Here is a 16,631-nt window from a genome sequence, read left to right as displayed (position 1 = left end):
TCAATGGTCAAAGGTATGGAAGGTTAATGTAAAAATAACCACATCTATTGCTGTCATGATCCTGGGCCTAGCGAGGCCTACAGGTCAAAGGGAAGCCTGCTTTGGAGTTACTGGGGAAAGCCCACATCTCCCAGGATCCCCTCTGTCCCTCTGATTGGGTAGCAAGGGGTTTGGAGGGAAACAGGCTCAGAGAGGGGTGGGGTCTGGGAAGAGAATATAAAGGCCCAGCCCAGGAAGTGGGTGTTCTTTCCCTGGAAGGCTTCGCTAGAGGCAGGCTGTTGCCTGGAGAGCTGGAAGGAGGGGAAAGACCCTTACCCAAGGGGGGGTAAGTGTTAGTATTAGTTTAGGGGCTGTATACATAGACGGGTTAGGGCATTTGTTTATTTTCCCTTCACCCTTTTACTGGTTAATGTACCTTGTTTGTTTATATTGCACTGACCTTAGAATAAACCTTTTTGTTGTTGTTCACTCTGCCTGGTCCTCACGCCTATTATTTGGCCTAAGCTACAGGAGGCCTGAAGGGCTTGGGAGGGGACTCCGGGCCTTCTCAAGGGGAACTCTTAACCCAGAGTGGTGGCAGCCATTGATAAGACCCACCCCCCCCCCCCCGAGTCGTGACAATTGCTTTTAAGGAAAACTTGTATAAAATGTTTTACAGATGGTCTCTAACGCCAGAAGAACAAGCTAAAATGTTTCCAGGAATGACAAATATTTGTTGGGAATATAAGAGCAGTGAGGGTACCTTCTTTCATTTGCGGTGGTTTTGTTAAAAAAAAAAAAGCTATGAATTATTGGGAAATGATACATGAAATGCTGCGGAAAAGGCTGTCACTACCATTGCCGTTTAAACCTGTTTTTTGTAGAACAGCAAGGTCACTCCGACACCTCCAAGTCCCGTGTGGTTGGCCCAAGAGGAAAATAACGTTGTTAGGATTGTCAAGGGAAGGAAATGACCTTTTCTCCCTAATCTCTTCTGTCATGAATAGTTTAACATGTTTACAGTGGGCACCGCAGGTTAGAGGATGCATTCTTCCACAGACATCAATGGGTTTTTAGGGCTGGCAACTTCAAACTTTGAACACAGCTCAGGGTCCCGGCTGGAGTGAAACGGTTAGGAGTTGGAATACAGCCAGTTACAGAGACAGAAGTCAGAGTTATACGGAGGGGCCTTGGAAAAGGCAGTCTGCAAGTGGATGCTGTTTGATTGGGTGGGGGGGGGGAATGTAATTTATGGACTGACACTACTTCCCAGGTACTCCCATGCCTCCAGTACCCTGCCCCTGAAACCGGCTTTTATTGAGGGCAGTGCCAAATAATAAAAAATTGAGGGCGTTTTCGCACTTACCTTACGCCGGAGCGACGTCCCTCTTCACCGCGCAGCGTCTGTGCGGATTTTGCACTAATTGCTCCGCAGAACCTGGAAGAGCCACAAAGTCCCGCGGCGTTTGCGTCGCAAATGTAAACTGGTTTTTAGCGGTTTACATTTGCGACGCAAAAGCCGCGGGACTTTGCGGCTCTTCCGGGTTCTGCGGAGCAATTAATGCGAAATCCACACAGACGCAGCGCGGTGAAGAGGGACGTCGCTCCGGCGTAAGGTAAGTGCGAAAACGCCCTGAGTCATTTGAGCACGGTGTGGGGCTAGGTTTGCCAAGTCCAATTCAAGAAATATCTGGGGACTTTGGGGGTGGAGCCAAGAAACTTTGGGGCTGGAGCCGGGAGCAAGGTTGTGACAAGCGTGATTGAACTCGCATCACATTTAAAGGGACCACGCTCCTTTTAAATGCCTTCCTCCATTGGAGATAATGAAGCACTTTTGGCACCTTCGTTAGGGGCTCATAGAATCGGACCCCCTGCCCCAATCCTTTTGAAACTTGGAGGGTATTTTGAGGAGAGGGCACTGGATACCATGTTGGAAATTTAGTGCCTCTATCAAAAACCAGACCACCCCAGAGTATCAGATACCTGTGGATCAATTCTCTATTATACCCTATGGGAATCAGTCTCCATAGGGAATAATGGAGTGCCCAGCAGACATTTCCCTCCCCTCCCCCTGCTTTCTGATGGCCCTGAAGCGGGGGGAGGGCCCCCAAACCGGAGGATCTCCTGCCCTCACCTGGGGATTGGCAACCCTATGTGGGGCTCACTTGCTATCACAGGCTTTCTCGGGAGGTGGTGGGCTCTCCTTCCTTGGAGGTTTTTAAACAGAGACTAGATGGCCACCTGACAGTGATGAAGATCCCGTGAATTTGGGGGGAAGTGTTTGTGAGTTTCCTGCATTGTGCAGGGGGTTGGGCTAGATGACCCTGGAGGTCCCTTCCAACTCTTTGATTCTATGATTCTATTTGAACATCAGCAGAGGAAGGAGGAGGAGGAGATTGGATTTATACCCTGACCTTTGTTAACCGAAGGAGTCTCAGGGACTTTCTGCGTGCCAAGCAGATGCTCTGCTAACTGAGCCACGAAACCTCCCCTTCTTCACCCACCAATCTGAAGCCAAATCAAAGGCACGGGCCACTTCATCTTGCAGAGTTTCGGCGTTCTTAAGGCTGTCTGCGGAGCAAGGCAAACATGGTTGCTTTTCTCCTGCAGAGATTTTTACCTTGTTAAAATTGTACGTCAGGCGGAAAATCCCTGGCAGGGGTCTTCTAGCAACAGCGGCCTCCCTTATGCTCACAGACGCCGGGGACCTGAGCAGCTGTTCAGTGACTCTGGCAGCTGAGCACTGACGTTAAACGGGTGGAATAAATAAGCGCTGAGCTCCCAACCGCTGGTTTTCACACATGCACCCAGGCCTCAGATTCAGCAGGAGCTCACAGGAGCACAGCTCCTGAACCTTTCTGAAGGTTCCTCCTCTTTCTCTCCACCTACCGACCTACCTTGTTCATTGAATAGTAGGTGCAGCTGCATGACAATTCCTGGATTAGGAGAGCAGGCAGCCAGCCAGCCACCAAAGGCTCTGGCACACCCCCAGCAGCCCTCATTAATCCCACGCCGCCTTTTCTCCACATCTTATGTGATTTTGGACGGCAGGTGGCTTGCTGGCCTTCTGACTGGGGGGGCAGCCCAGGAGAGCCCCAGGTGAGCGAGGCCTGCTTGAGCTGGCTGGATCTCTATCCAGCCCAAGCAGGCCTCACTTGCCCGGGGCTCTCCTTTCTTGCATCGGGTTGCTTTAGGCTGGGTGGGAGCGGCATATGCTAATGAGCTCCACCACCTGTTTTTCTACAAAACGACCGCTGTGTGCACCTGAAGCAGCCTTAGAACGAATCATCAGGGCATTAGCCCATCGAGGTGAGGACTGTCTACTCAGTTTGGCAGTGGCTTCCAGGGGTCTCAGGTGGTGGCCTTTCACTTCACCTTTTACCTGGTCCTTTTAACCAGAGATGCTGGGGATCGAACTTGGAACCTCCTGAAGGCCAAGCAGAGGCTCTTCCCCTTTTACCTACCTCAGGGATCCGTAGCTTATGGCTCTAGAGCAGGGGTGGCCAAACTGTGGCTTGGGAGCCACACGTGGCTCTTTCACACATATTGGCTGCAGTCACGCACGCTAAATAATGCACTTTCGATCCAATTTCAGTGCACTTTCCAACTGGATTTCACTGTGTGAACTTGCAAGATCCAGTTGCAAAGTGCATTGAAAGAGGATTGAAAGTGCATTATTTCGTGTGGGTGATCACAGCCATTGTGTGGCTCTTGAAGCCCCCACCACACTGTTGGCCAGCTAGGAGATGGCATTTGGCCCTTTCAATCATTTCTTCAAGGCAACCCAGCCAGCGGCTTAGAGAATGCATTTAAAGTTAAAGTTGTTTTCTTTCCACCTCTCTCTCTCCTTCCTTCCTTCCTTCCTTCCTTCCTTCCTTCCTTCCTTCCTTCCTTCCTTCCTTCCTGTCCTGCGGCTCTCAAATATCTGATGTTTAATCTATGCGGCTCTTACATTAAGCCAGTTTGGCCACCCCTGCTTTAGAGCCGAATGTGGTTCAGTATAGAACTGTTGCTTTTAAAAAAAAGAAAATCAAATGCTTAAGCCGCCCTGAGCCTGCTCCGGCGGGGAGGGTGGGATACAAATAAAATTTTGTTGTTGTTGTTGTTGTAAGGTATGTTTGGAGGGGTATGCTAGTGTAACCAGTATATGAGAGGAATGGAAGCAAAAGATTTTTATGGGACTAAAGAACTTACTAGAAATCCTTCAGAGAGGTTTTTGTGAGACTAAAGGGCTTCTGTCACTGAGTAAGATGGCGGGGTTGCCCAATTTGGTGCCTCCAGAAGGCAGGCGCCCTAGGCAATAGCCTAGTTTTAGGACTGGCAATCCCCAGGTAGGACCAAGTGAAACAAGCTAATCTGTGAAAAATGCTATTACAAAATATAATTTATACAAGGGAAAGAGTGCATTTCAGCAACCTCATAATTTTACATACCGCATGTGCATATTTATGCACTTATATACACCATTGTGCAAATAGTCCATAACATCATAAGTCTAGAAAAGAGCTCCAACGGACCGCTAGCAGAGTAAAGCCCGTTTCGGACTGTCAGGTCCTTCCTCCAGGAAGCGTCTTGCAAAACTTGCGGTATGTGTGTAGAAAATATTCACAATGTTCAGTTCTTTCACAAATTCATGCATAATCAGAACACTGCTGCCTCCATCTGGTCAGCAAGTTAATTGCCAAAATATGCACATGCGGTATGTAAAATTATGAGGTTGCTAAAATGCACTCTTTTCCTTGTATGAATTATATTTTTGTGATAGCATTTTTCACAGAGTGGTTTGTTTCATTTGGTTGCAACTTCATTCCTCTGTGTAGCCTATTGTGCATTTTCATATAATCCCCAGGTGAGGGCAGGGGATCCCCCAGTTTGGAGGCCCTCCCCCCACTTCAGGGTCATCAGAAAGTGTGTGTGGGGGGGGGAAATGCCTGCTGCACACTCCATTATTTGCTATGATTAATTCCCATAGGGAATGATGGAGAATAGATCTGCGGGTATCTGGGGCTCTGCAGGGGGCTGTTTTTTGAGGTAGAGGCACCAAATTTGCAGCAGAGCATTCTGTGCCGCTCCTCAAAACACCCGCCAAGTTTCAAAAGGATTGGACCAGGGGGTCCAGTTCTATGAGCCCCAAAAGGAGCTGCCCCTAGCCTTCATTATTTCTAATGAAGGGAAGGTATTTAAAAGGTGTGTTGTCCCTTTCAATGTGATGGCCAGAACTCCCTTTGGAGTTCAGTGATGCTTGTCACAACCTTGCTCCTGGCTCCACCCCCATGTCTGCTGGCTCCACCCCCATGTCTCCTGGCTCCACCCCAATGTCTGCTGGCTCCGCCCCCAAAGTCCCCAGATATTTCTTGAATTGGACCTGGCAAGCCTACCTCACCTAGAGGCTGACAACCACATAACTTGTGTTGAATTTGGAGAGGGGTGGGGCGACACACAACACAAATGCCTATAACTTCATTTTTCTGCTTCAAAATGACATCAAGGCTAAGGGAGACATTCTGGAAAGGCTCTTGACTGACTTTGTGGCAGGCCGCTAAGCAAGCTGAGAGCTTATTTTGTCCCAAGAGGGTGAGGTCTTTGCGTACAGGAGCTCTAATGAAGAAGTCAGACCCCTGACAGGTGTCAGGCCTCACACTGTGGTAGAACCCCAGGAGTTGGGGGAGGAAGACTCGGCTTCTTCCCAGCCAATCGGCACAGAGATTGATCACCACAGAACTTGCTGGCAGCTCATCCATCAGCGACTCAAATAAATAATTGAGCTGCTTCAGAAAGGGCGGCTTACAGGACGGAGGCTGCTGTGCGACCGCCGGAAGCCTGAATTCAGCACGACTTCCCAGTAGCCCTCCTCAGCAGGCCTACGGTTGGAGCAGATGCCTCGTGGCCCAAAATAGCGCTTTGTGTTCCTTCTTTTCCCCAGGGGTTAGGAAGTTCTGGGCAACCTCCAGAGCATCAGTTGCCTTTTGCAAACAAAGGTCTTTTTTCTAACGGCAAACTATAATGGATGTTATAATCTCTTAAGAAACCATGCCCTCTATTTAAACTAACAAGGCCAGAATGTTACCTAGATTTATGGCACTTCGCACCTACAACAGCAGCCTGCCTTTTTTTTTTATCACCCTCCAGTGTTGTTTCAGCCCTGCCTTGTCCTAACGCTAACAAACACAGATTCGTATTGGTAAGCAGAAGGTCCCAGGTTCAATCCCCGGCTTCTCCAACTAAAAAGGGTCCAGGCAAATAGGTGTGAAAGACCTCAGCTGTTCAAGGGGAGGGACGGTGGCTCAGTGGTAGAGCATCTGCTTGGTAAGCAGGAGGTCCCAGGTTCAATCCCCGGCATCTCCAACTAAAAAGGGTCCAGGCAAATAGGCGTGAAAAACCTCAGCTGGAGACCCTGGAGAGCCACTGCTGGTTAGGAGAGGGACGGTGGCTCAGTGGTAGAGCATCTGCTTGGTAAGCAGAAGGTCCCAGGTTCAATCCCCGGCATCTCCAACTAAAAAGGGTCCAGGCAAATAGGCGTGAAAGACCTCAGCTGTTCAAGGGGAGGGACGGTGGCTCAGTGGTAGAGCATCTGCTTGGTAAGCAGAAGGTCCCAGGTTCAATCCCCGGCATCTCCAACTAAAAGGGTCCAGGCAAATAGGCGTGAAAAACCTCAGCTGTTCAAGGGGAGGGACGGTGGCTCAGTGGTAGAGCATCTGCTTGGTAAGCAGAAGGTCCCAGGTTCAATCCCCGGCATCTCCAACTAAAAAGGGTCCAGGCAAATAGGCGTGAAAGACCTCAGCTGTTCAAGGGGAGGGACGGTGGCTCAGTGGTAGAGCATCTGCTTGGTAAGCAGAAGGTCCCAGGTTCAATCCCCGGCATCTCCAACTAAAAGGGTCCAGGCAAATAGGTGTGAAAAACCTCAGCTGTTCAAGGGGAGGGACGGTGGCTCAGTGGTAGAGCATCTGCTTGGGAAGCAGAAGGTCCCAGGTTCAATCCCTGGCATCTCCAAAAAAAGGGTCCAGGCAAATAGGCGTGAAAAACCTCAGCTTGAGACCCTGGAGAGCCGCTGCCAGTCTGAGTAGACAATACTGACTTTGATGGACCCAGGGTCTGATTCAGTATAAGGCAGCTTCATATGTTCATATATGTTCATATGTATTTGTGATTCTTTTAATCGGCTAAAAACATTCCCATGATTCTACACTGCCCATGTATATTAAGCTGTTTCCGTTCCCATTTGGTCTGATGAAGTCTGCTTAAGAGCATACGAAAGCTTCCATTCTGAATAAAACTTAGTTGGTCTTAAAGGTGCACTAGTCCACTGCCTTTGTTCTAAAGGCCTTCAAAGTTTGGTGGGGGAGGGATTTGTAATAGCCTCTTCCACAGTTGACAAGAGGCAGAGAAGAAGGCTCGATTTTGATCTGACAAGAGGCTTAGGGATGCCAGCCTCCAGGTGGGGCCTGGTGATCTCCCAGAATTACAGCTCATCAACAGACTTCACAGATCAGGCCCCCTGGAGGACATGGATGCTTTGGAGGGTGGTGTCAGGCACAAGTCCCTGGCAATGGCATGTTGCACTTGTCTTGCATCTTGAACTCAGAGCTTTTTTTGTAGCATGAACTTAGGGTTGCCAATCCCCAGGTGGGGACGGGATCCCCCGATTTGGAGGCCCTCCCCCCACTTCAGGGTCATCAGAAAGCGTGGGGGGGGAGGGAAATGTCTGTTGGGCACTCTATTTTTCCTATGGAGACTGATTCCCATAGGGTATAATGGAGAATTGATTTGCTGGTATCTGGGGCACTGGAGGAGTTGTTTTTTGAGGTAGAGGCACCAAATGTTCAGCGTAGCGCCCAGTGCCTCTCCCAAAACACCCTCCAAGTTTCAAAAGGATTGGACCAGAGCATCCAATTCTGTGAGCCCCGAAAGAAGGTGCCCATGTCCTTCATTATTTCCAATGGAGGGAAGGCATTTAAAAGGTATGCAGTCCCTTTAAATGTGATGGCCAGAACTCCCTTTGAAGTTCAATGCTGCTTGTCACACCCTTGCTCCTGGCTCCACCCCCAAGGTCTCCTGGCTCCACCCCCATGTCTCCTGGCTCCACCCCCGATGTCTGCTGGCTCCACCCCCAAAGTCCCCAGATATTTCTTGAATTAGACCTGGCAACCCTAGCCAAACTGTTAGTGGTAGATCATATTCGACCTGTAATTTCCTCTTGTTCTTCAGCCTGACAAGACACAGTCTTGGGAACACATGCTGATAATGAACTATTAATGAAGCTTCTTCTGCTTATATTCGGGGCATCTTATGATAGTGTTTGGCAAAACTTTACAGGAGGCTTCTAGGGCATTGTACCCCACCGAGATCTCTGTCTTCCCCAGCACCTCTCCCAAATCTTCAGGAGTTTCCTAGTCTGGAGTTGGCAACCCAATCCCCTGTCATTGGCCAAAGGGGGCGTGGCACAGTGTTCCTTCCTTTTCTGTAGCAGGAGCTCCTTTGCATATCAGGCCACACACCCCTGATGTAGCCAATCCTCCTGGAGCTTACAGTAGGGCACCTGTACTAAGAGCCCTGTAAGCTCTTGGAGGATTGGCTACATCAGGGGGGATAGGCCTAATATGTAAAGGAGCTCCTGCTAGAATTCCACCCCTGCTCCTTTGCATATCAGGCCACACACCCCTGATGTAGCCAGTCCTCCTGGAGCTTACAGTAGGGCCCCTGTGCTAAGAACCCTGTAAGCTCTTGGAGGATTGGCTACATCAGGGGGGATAGGCCTAATATGTAAAGGAGCTCCTGCTAGAATTCCACCCCTGCTCCTTTGCATATCAGGCCACACACCCCTGATGTAGCCAATCCTCCTGGAGCTTACAGTAGGGCACCTGTACTAAGAGCCCTGTAAGCTCTCGGAGGATTGGCTACATCAGGGGGGATAGGCCTAATATGTAAAGGAGCTCCTGCTAGAATTCCACCCCTGCTCCTTTGCATATCAGGCCACACACCCCTGATGTAGCCAGTCCTCCTGGAGCTTACAGTAGGGCCCCTGTGCTAAGAACCCTGTAAGCTCTTGGAGGATTGGCTACTTCAGGGGTGTGTGGCCTAATCCAGGGCTTTTTTTGTAGCAGGAGCTTCTTTTGCATATCAGGCCACACACCCCTGATGTAGCCAGTCCTCCTGGAGCTTACAGTAGGGCCCCTGTGCTAAGAACCCTGTAAGCTCTTGGAGGATTGGCTACATCAGGGGTGTGTGGCCTAATCCAGGGCTTTTTTTGTAGCAGGAGTTTCTTTTGCATATCAGGCCACACACCCCTGATGTAGCCAGTCCTCCTGGAGCTTACAGTAGGGCCCCTGTGCTAAGAACCCTGTAAGCTCTTGGAGGATTGGCTACATCAGAGGTGTGCGGCCTAATATGCACAGATCAATCATACCGTATGGGGATATGAACATATGAAGCTGCCTTATACTGAATCAGAGCCTTGGTCCATCAAAGTCAGTATTGTCTACTCAGACTGGCAGCAGCTCTCCAGGGTTTCAAGCTGAGGTTTTTCACGCCTATTTGCCTGGACCCTTTTTTGGAGATGCCGGGGATTGAACCTGGGATCTTCTGCTTCCCAAGCAGATGCTCTACCACTGAGCCACCGTCCCTCCCTATTGGTCTCCATAGAGTATAGTGGAGTGCCCAGCAGACATTTCCCTCCCTCCCTCCCGCTGCTTCCTGATGACCTTAAGCCGGGGGATGGCCTCCAAACTGGGGGATCCCCCGCTCCCACCTGCAGATTTTTGTGTAACAAACAGCTCAATTTTCTTTTTCATATATAAAAAACCAAAGAGCAAAAAGTCCGCAGGAACGGGGGCAGATATGCTTGTATATCAATATAATATAGTGGGTTCTATGCATGGAGGAGTCGCCAGTAGAGTGATAACAAGCTCTTTAATAGACATGGCATAAGGCTACATTACAAGACTGGGAATGGGGGCCTACCAGCCCAACTTATATACATCTCTGGGCTCCCGTGGAAGCACAACATTGGGTCATTCAAACCAGTGGGCGCTTGTGATTGGTCTAGGGCTGCAGAGATTTGGATCCTGCAGCCCTTTGTTCCCAAGTCCCCAAGCTCATACCGTACGGCTCCGATGAGCCCGGAAGGCCCACCCAGAGTCTTCCCTTGAGTCCACATACATAACCATCAAGTAGCACAAATTCTTCTCTGCACGAAGGATCTGCTCATGGCCTCAAAAGTTAAACGTTTTCACTCGCCTCGGCCACAAAAGATTTACCATGATGGTTATGTATGACATGATAGAGGTTTACAAGATTATGCATGGGATGGAGAAGGTAGAGAAAGAAGTCCTTTTCTCCCTTTCTCACAATACAAGAACTCGCGGGCATTTGGTGAAATTGCTGAGCAGTCGGGTTAGAACGGATAAAAAGAAGTCCTTCACCCAAAGGGTGATTAACATGTGGAATTCACTGCCACAGGAGGTGGTGGCGACTACAAGCATAGGCAGCTTCAAGAGGGGATTGGATAAAAATATGGAGCAGAGGTACATCAGTGGCTATTAGCCACAGTGTGTGTGTGTGTATATATATATATATAAAATTTTTGGCCACTGTGTGACACAGAGTGTTGGACTGGATGGACCATTGGCCTGATCCAACATGGCTTCTCTTATGTTCTTATGTGACACAGAGTGTTGGACTGGATGGGCCATTGGCCTGATCCAACATGGCTTCTCTCATGTTCTTATGTGACACAGAGTGTTGGACTGGATGGGCCACTGGCCTGATCCAACATGGCTTCTCTTATGTTCTTATGTGACACAGAGTGTTGGACTGGATGGGCCATTGGCCTGATCCAACATGGCTTCTCTTATGTTCTTATGTTCTTACCTGTAGCTTCTGCTCCTCCCACCAGGATATCCCGCTGAATTTTGCCATCATCTTCATCCATGGCGAGCCAACGGTAGCACGGGAACTCGTAGTTGGCTTTGTTGCCGATATCTTCAATGAGGACCTTGGGCGAAAACAGAACGTAGGTGGAGATGTTCAGAGGAGAGGACAGACAAGTGCAAAGGAAGAAGTAACTCACCAGGAGTCTCAAAGAGAAAAACACGCTATAAACAAAGCAAAAAAAACCCATAACCCACATGCAGACATGTAGTACACACATGTTATCTCCAGGGCTCTAGCAGGGGCTCCTTTGCATATTAGACCACACCCTCTTGATGTAGCCAATCCTCCAAGGGCTTACAGTAGGCCCTGTAAGAAGAGCCCTGTAAGCTCTTAGAGGATTGGCTACATCATAAGAACATAAGAACATAAGAGAAGCCATGTTAGATCAGGCCAATGGCCCATCCAGTCCAACATTCTGTGTCACACAGCGGCCAAATATATATATATATATATATATATATATATATATATATATATATATATATATATATATATATATATATATATATATACACACACACACACACACACTGTGGCTAATAGCCACTGATGGACCTCTGCTCCATATTTTTATCTAACCCCTTCTTGAAGGTGGCTATGCTTGTGGACGCCACCACCTCCTGTGGCAGTGAATTCCACATGTTAATCACCCTTTGGGTGAAGAAGTACTTCCTTTTATCCGTTTTATTCCTTTTATCAGGGGTCTGTGGCCTAATATCAGGGCTTTTTTTGTAGCAGGAACTCCTTTGCATCTTAGGCCACACACCCCTGATGCAGCCAATCCCCCCTGGAGCTTACAGCAGGCCCTGTAAGAAGAGCCCTGTAAGCTCTTGGAGGATTGGCTACATCAGGGGTGTGTGGCCTCATATGCAAAGGAGCTCCTGCTAGAAAGTGAGCCCTGCTTATCTCCATCTAAAAACCGTAGAGTCAGTATTGGGGAATTTCAGTTTATCAGCACAAATCCCATATGTTGGCCAGACCTCTCCCTCCTTGTAGAAAGGTTAATTTATTTCTTAGAGCAGTGACTCCAAAAGCAGAATGGGATAGGCTTAGAGAAAGAACCAAGGAAGGGATGATACACTTGGCAAGAAGCAACAGAGAAGTGTTGGGCAGTCCTAGTTCTCAGCCAGCATCAAGAGTTGACACCGCTGGGCAGCTCCCCCAGGACCGTGGGCCTGTCTAAGACCTACACCCAGCTGTTGTACACAGGGCTGGCCCTGCCACTAGGCAAACTAGGTGACTGGCTAGGGTGCTGGCCTTCAGGGTATGCCAAATATGGCGCCCCCACCATGTGACTCAGTGATGTCATCAGTCCTGGGTGCCAGAGAGTGCCAGAAGTTAGCCTTGCCTAGGGTGTAGGCTTGCCAATCCCCATGTCCCAGCGGGGGTTCTTCCACTTTCCCAGGCTCCTTCCCACCCCCAGTCAGCTGGTCAGCGGACCATGTGCCTTTCCACCTCTGGAGGCTTCGGTCTCCGATTGAAAGGCTTCCTCTTGGGATGGGGTGTCTGTGTTACTTGGAAGAAGTTGGCAGCAACTCGTGAGTAGAGAGGCCAATCCCCCTTCAGAGTCGCCAGAAACGGGGTGGGTGGGGGGGAGGGAAACGTCTGCTGAGCACTTCATTATTCCCTAAGTGGAGATCGATTCTCATAGGGTATAATGGGGAATTGATCTGGAGGTTTCGGGGACTCTGGGGGAGCTGTTTTTTGAGGTAGAGGCACCGAATTTTCAGTATAGTATCTGGTGCCTCTCTCCAAAGTACCCCCCAAGTTTCAAAAGTATTGGACCAGGGGGTCCAATTCTATGAGCCCCAAAAGAAGGTGCCCCTATCCTTCATTATTTCCTATGGAAGGAAGACATTGAAAAAGGTGTGCTGTCCCTTTCAATGTGATGGCCAGAACTCCCTTGGAGTTCAATTATGCTTGTCACACCCTTGTTCCTGGCTCCGCCCCAATGTCTCCTGGCTCCACCCCCAAAGTCCCCAGATGTTTCTTGAATTGGACTTGACAACCCTACTAGGGTGCCATCCCTGCTTGCACTTCAGGGCCCAATGGGGCTGATAAACCTTCTCTTGGCCTTTAATGGAGAGAGGTGGAGGTTGACCACCACACGGCTCTACCTGCTTTGCCTCTAGCTCAACTCACTTCTGACGGATGCCGAAGCTGGACTGTCCTTCTTGGCCTCTTCCCTCAGGCCTTTTAAAGAAATCAGACCATCAGTCCATCAAAGTCAGTACTGTCTACCAGGCCCTTTTTTGTAGTGGGAACTCCTTTGCATATTAGGCCACACTCCTGATGTAGCCAATCCTACTGGAGCTTACAGTAGGCCCTGCGCTAAGAGCCCTGGAGGAGTAGCTACATCAGGGGTGTGGCCTAATATGCAAAGGAGTTCCTGCTACAAAAAAAAAGCCCTGTAGGACACACACCCCTGATGTAGCCAATTTTCCAAGAGCTTACATGGCTTTCCTTACAGGGCCTATTGTAAGCTCTTGGAGGATTGGCTACATCAGAGGGGTGTGGCCTAATATGCAAAGGAGTTCCTGCTACAAAAAAAGCCCTTCTCTCTACTCAGACTGGCAGTGGCTCTCCAGGGTTTCAGGCAGAGGCCCCACCCACCACCTGCTACCTGATCTTTTCAATGCGAGGTGCCTGGGATCAAACCTGGGACTTTATGCCTGCCAAGCAGAGGCTCTTCTACTGAGCCACTCCCACTCCCCCTATCAACAACTTTTTCAGGCTACGCACACCTTGTCCAAGAACCAACCCGCCGAGCCTCCTTTGTTATTGTGGCCGATGTTGATCTTTCGGAGCCGTCCCATGTTGGGAGCGTCCAGGGTGAACTTGTCTTCTTGCGCTCGCTCGAAATTGTCGTTGTCGTTGTCCAGCTTCCTCTCGCCTGCGTGAAACGAGAAGCAAAGGGATGAGAGAGCTGAGAACAGGCCGGCGGGTTCGAGAATGGCAAAATGGGGCACCTTAAAGGCAAATCTGACTGGACCTGGCATAAGTGAGTCAAAACTCACGTCAAAGACTAACTAAATTGGTGGTAGGGTGGGAGCTTTCTTATGTCACTGCTCACTTCTTCTGATACTTTGCCACAAATTTTGTTAAACCAATTTCCCACTAGTGGGGATTCATCCCCTTTCCCAGGCTCCTTCCCGCCCCCAGTCAGCTGGCCATTCCCCCCACCCCCAGAGGACCATGTGCCTTTTCACCTCCGGAGGCTTCAGTCTCTGATTGAAAGGCTTCCTCTTGAGATGGGGTTTCTATGTTACTTTGAAAAAACTGACAGCAACTCGTGAGTAGAGATGCCAATCCCTCGCTTCAGAGTTGCCAGAAACTGGGGGGGGGTGGGGGGAATGTCTGCTGAGCACTTCATTATTCCCTAGGTGGAGATTGATTCTCATAGGGTACAATGGGGAATTGATCTGGAGGTTTCGGAAGCTCTGGGGGAGCTGTTTTTTGAGGCACCAAAGTTTCAGAATAGTATCTCGTGCCTCTCCCCAAAGTACCCCCCAAGTTTCAAAACGATTGGACCCAGGGGGTCCAATTCTATGAGCCCCAAAAGAAGGTGCCCCTATCCTTCATTATTTCCTATGGAAGGAAGACATTGAAAAAGGTGTGCGGTCCCTTTAAATGTGATGGCCCAGAACTCCCTTGGAGCTCAATTATGCTTGTCACATCCTTGCTCCTGGCTCCACCCCCAAAGTCCCCAGATATTTCTTGAATTGGATTTGGCAACCCTAACCCCAAGGCTTGTGCCCCCTCCCCCCACCACCGGCTCAAGTGATCAATTTCCCATCAATCGCTCTCCAGGTGCATTTTGAGCCGCAGCAACCTTCGGTTCCCTGCGCCATTGCGAGATGCTGTCTTTTCAGGATTACATTGCTGCACAGAGAATTGGAGGTCACCGCGGCTCAGAATGCACCCGCGGAGCAACTAGCAGGGAATCTGTCATTTGCTCCGAGGAAAACAGAAGCACTGGGGGGTGAAGCAACGCTAGCTGGAAATCAGTCTTAGTCTTTCAGGTGCTACTGGACTCTTTTGTACTGCTACCGTCAAACTAACAGCAATGCAGATCCTGTGAATTTAGGGGGAGGTATTTGTGAGTTTCTTGCATTGTGCAGGGAGGTTGGACTAGAATCCCAAGAATCCCAGCTACAAATACAAGTCGATGGGGTGTGAACTGGCAGAAACTGACCAAGAGAGAGATCTTGGGGTCGTGGTAGAGAACTCACTGAAAATGTCAAGACAGTGTGCGATTGCAATAAAAAAGGCCAACGCCATGCTGGGAATTGTTAGGAAGGGAACTGAAAACAAATCAGCCAGTATCATACTGCCTCTGTATAAATCGATGGTGCGTTCTCATTTGGAATACTGTGTACAATTCTGGTCACCGCACCTCAAAAAGGATATTATAGCATTGGGAAAAGTCCAGAAAAGGGCAACTAGAATGATTAAAGGGTTGGAACACTTTCCCCATGAAGAAAGGTTAAAACGCTTGGGGCTCTTTAGCTTGGAGAAACAACAACTGAGGGGTGACATGGTAGAGGTTTACAAGATAATGCATGGGATGGAGAAAGTGGAGAAAGAAGTACTTTTCTCCCTTTCTCATAGTACAAGAACTCGTGGGCATTCAATGAAATTGCTGAGCAGTCAGGTTAAAATGGATAAAAGGAAGTACTTCACCCAAAGGGTGATTAACATGTGGAATTCACTGCCACAGGAGGTGGTGGTGGCTACAAGCATAACCAGCTTCAAGAGGGGGATAGATAAAAATATGGAGCAGACGTCCATCAGTGGCTATTAGTCACAATGTGTATATATATATATATATATGTGTGTGTGTGTGTGTGTCTGTGTGTGTGTATGTATGTGTATATATATATATATATATATATATATATATATATATATATATATATATAATTTTGGCCACTGTGTGACACAGAGTGTTGGACTGGATGGGCCATTGGCCTGATCCAACATGGCTTCTCTTATGTTCTTATGTGACACAGAGTGTTGGACTGGATGGGCCATTGGCCTGATACAACATGGCTTCTCTTATGTTCTTAGATGACCCTGGAGGTCCCTTCCAACTCTAGGATTCTATGAAATTGGTCTCTCCTTCCTTGGAGGTTTTTACACAGAGGCTAGATGGCCATCTGACAGCAATGAAGATCCTGTGAAATTAGGGGGAGGTATTTGTGAGTTCCCTGCATTGTGCAGGGGGTTGGACTAGATGGCCCTGGAGATCCCTTCCAACTCTAGGATTCTATGATTCTATAACACGGCTACCCATCTTGATGATGATATTATTATTATTATTTCTATACCGCACACAGATGAAGTTTTCTGGACGGTTTACAACAATAAAAAAGAGCAAAATACAATAAATAGGAATCAATATAAAACGTTGAAAACAGTAGAAACATTAAAAACAGTAAAAAAAAAAAAGAAGCAGCAGCAGCAAAAACAGTTAACAGCACCATCTCACTGAAATGGGATGCCTTTCTTTGTCTTAAACTAGGAGCTACCTTCTGACCCATCTTCCATTGTCTTTGCACTCACTGCACATGGCCTTCCATAGAGACACAGGTCTGTAGACAAGGCCCTCATATTTCCACACACACGACGCCAGACAAGATGGCCATTTGTGAGAGGGAAAATTAACTCTTTAGAGTAGGTCTCTTCTTTTGACTGCAACTTGAATGCAAACTGGATCTACT

The 16,631-nt window shown here is 48.7% G+C and overlaps 1 protein-coding gene across 1 annotated transcript in view; it reads right to left on the bottom strand.

Annotated features, from left to right (window-relative positions):
* LOXHD1 (lipoxygenase homology PLAT domains 1) overlaps positions 1 to 16,631 on the bottom strand; it is a 320,016-nt gene that overhangs the window by 232,176 nt on the left and 71,209 nt on the right. The window contains exons 6-7 of the mRNA XM_060236607.1: positions 13,653 to 13,801; positions 10,846 to 10,969 (exon numbers count right to left, since the gene is read on the bottom strand). Coding sequence (XP_060092590.1) covers positions 10,846 to 10,969; positions 13,653 to 13,801 — 273 coding nt within the window. The remainder of the gene's footprint in view (positions 1 to 10,845; positions 10,970 to 13,652; positions 13,802 to 16,631) is intronic.

This window comes from Heteronotia binoei, chromosome 4, assembly GCF_032191835.1.
Source record: "Heteronotia binoei isolate CCM8104 ecotype False Entrance Well chromosome 4, APGP_CSIRO_Hbin_v1, whole genome shotgun sequence".
Taxonomy (NCBI): domain Eukaryota; kingdom Metazoa; phylum Chordata; class Lepidosauria; order Squamata; family Gekkonidae; genus Heteronotia; species Heteronotia binoei.
Note: the sequence above shows the minus strand (reverse complement) of the source record. Positions and strands in the feature narration are given on the sequence as shown.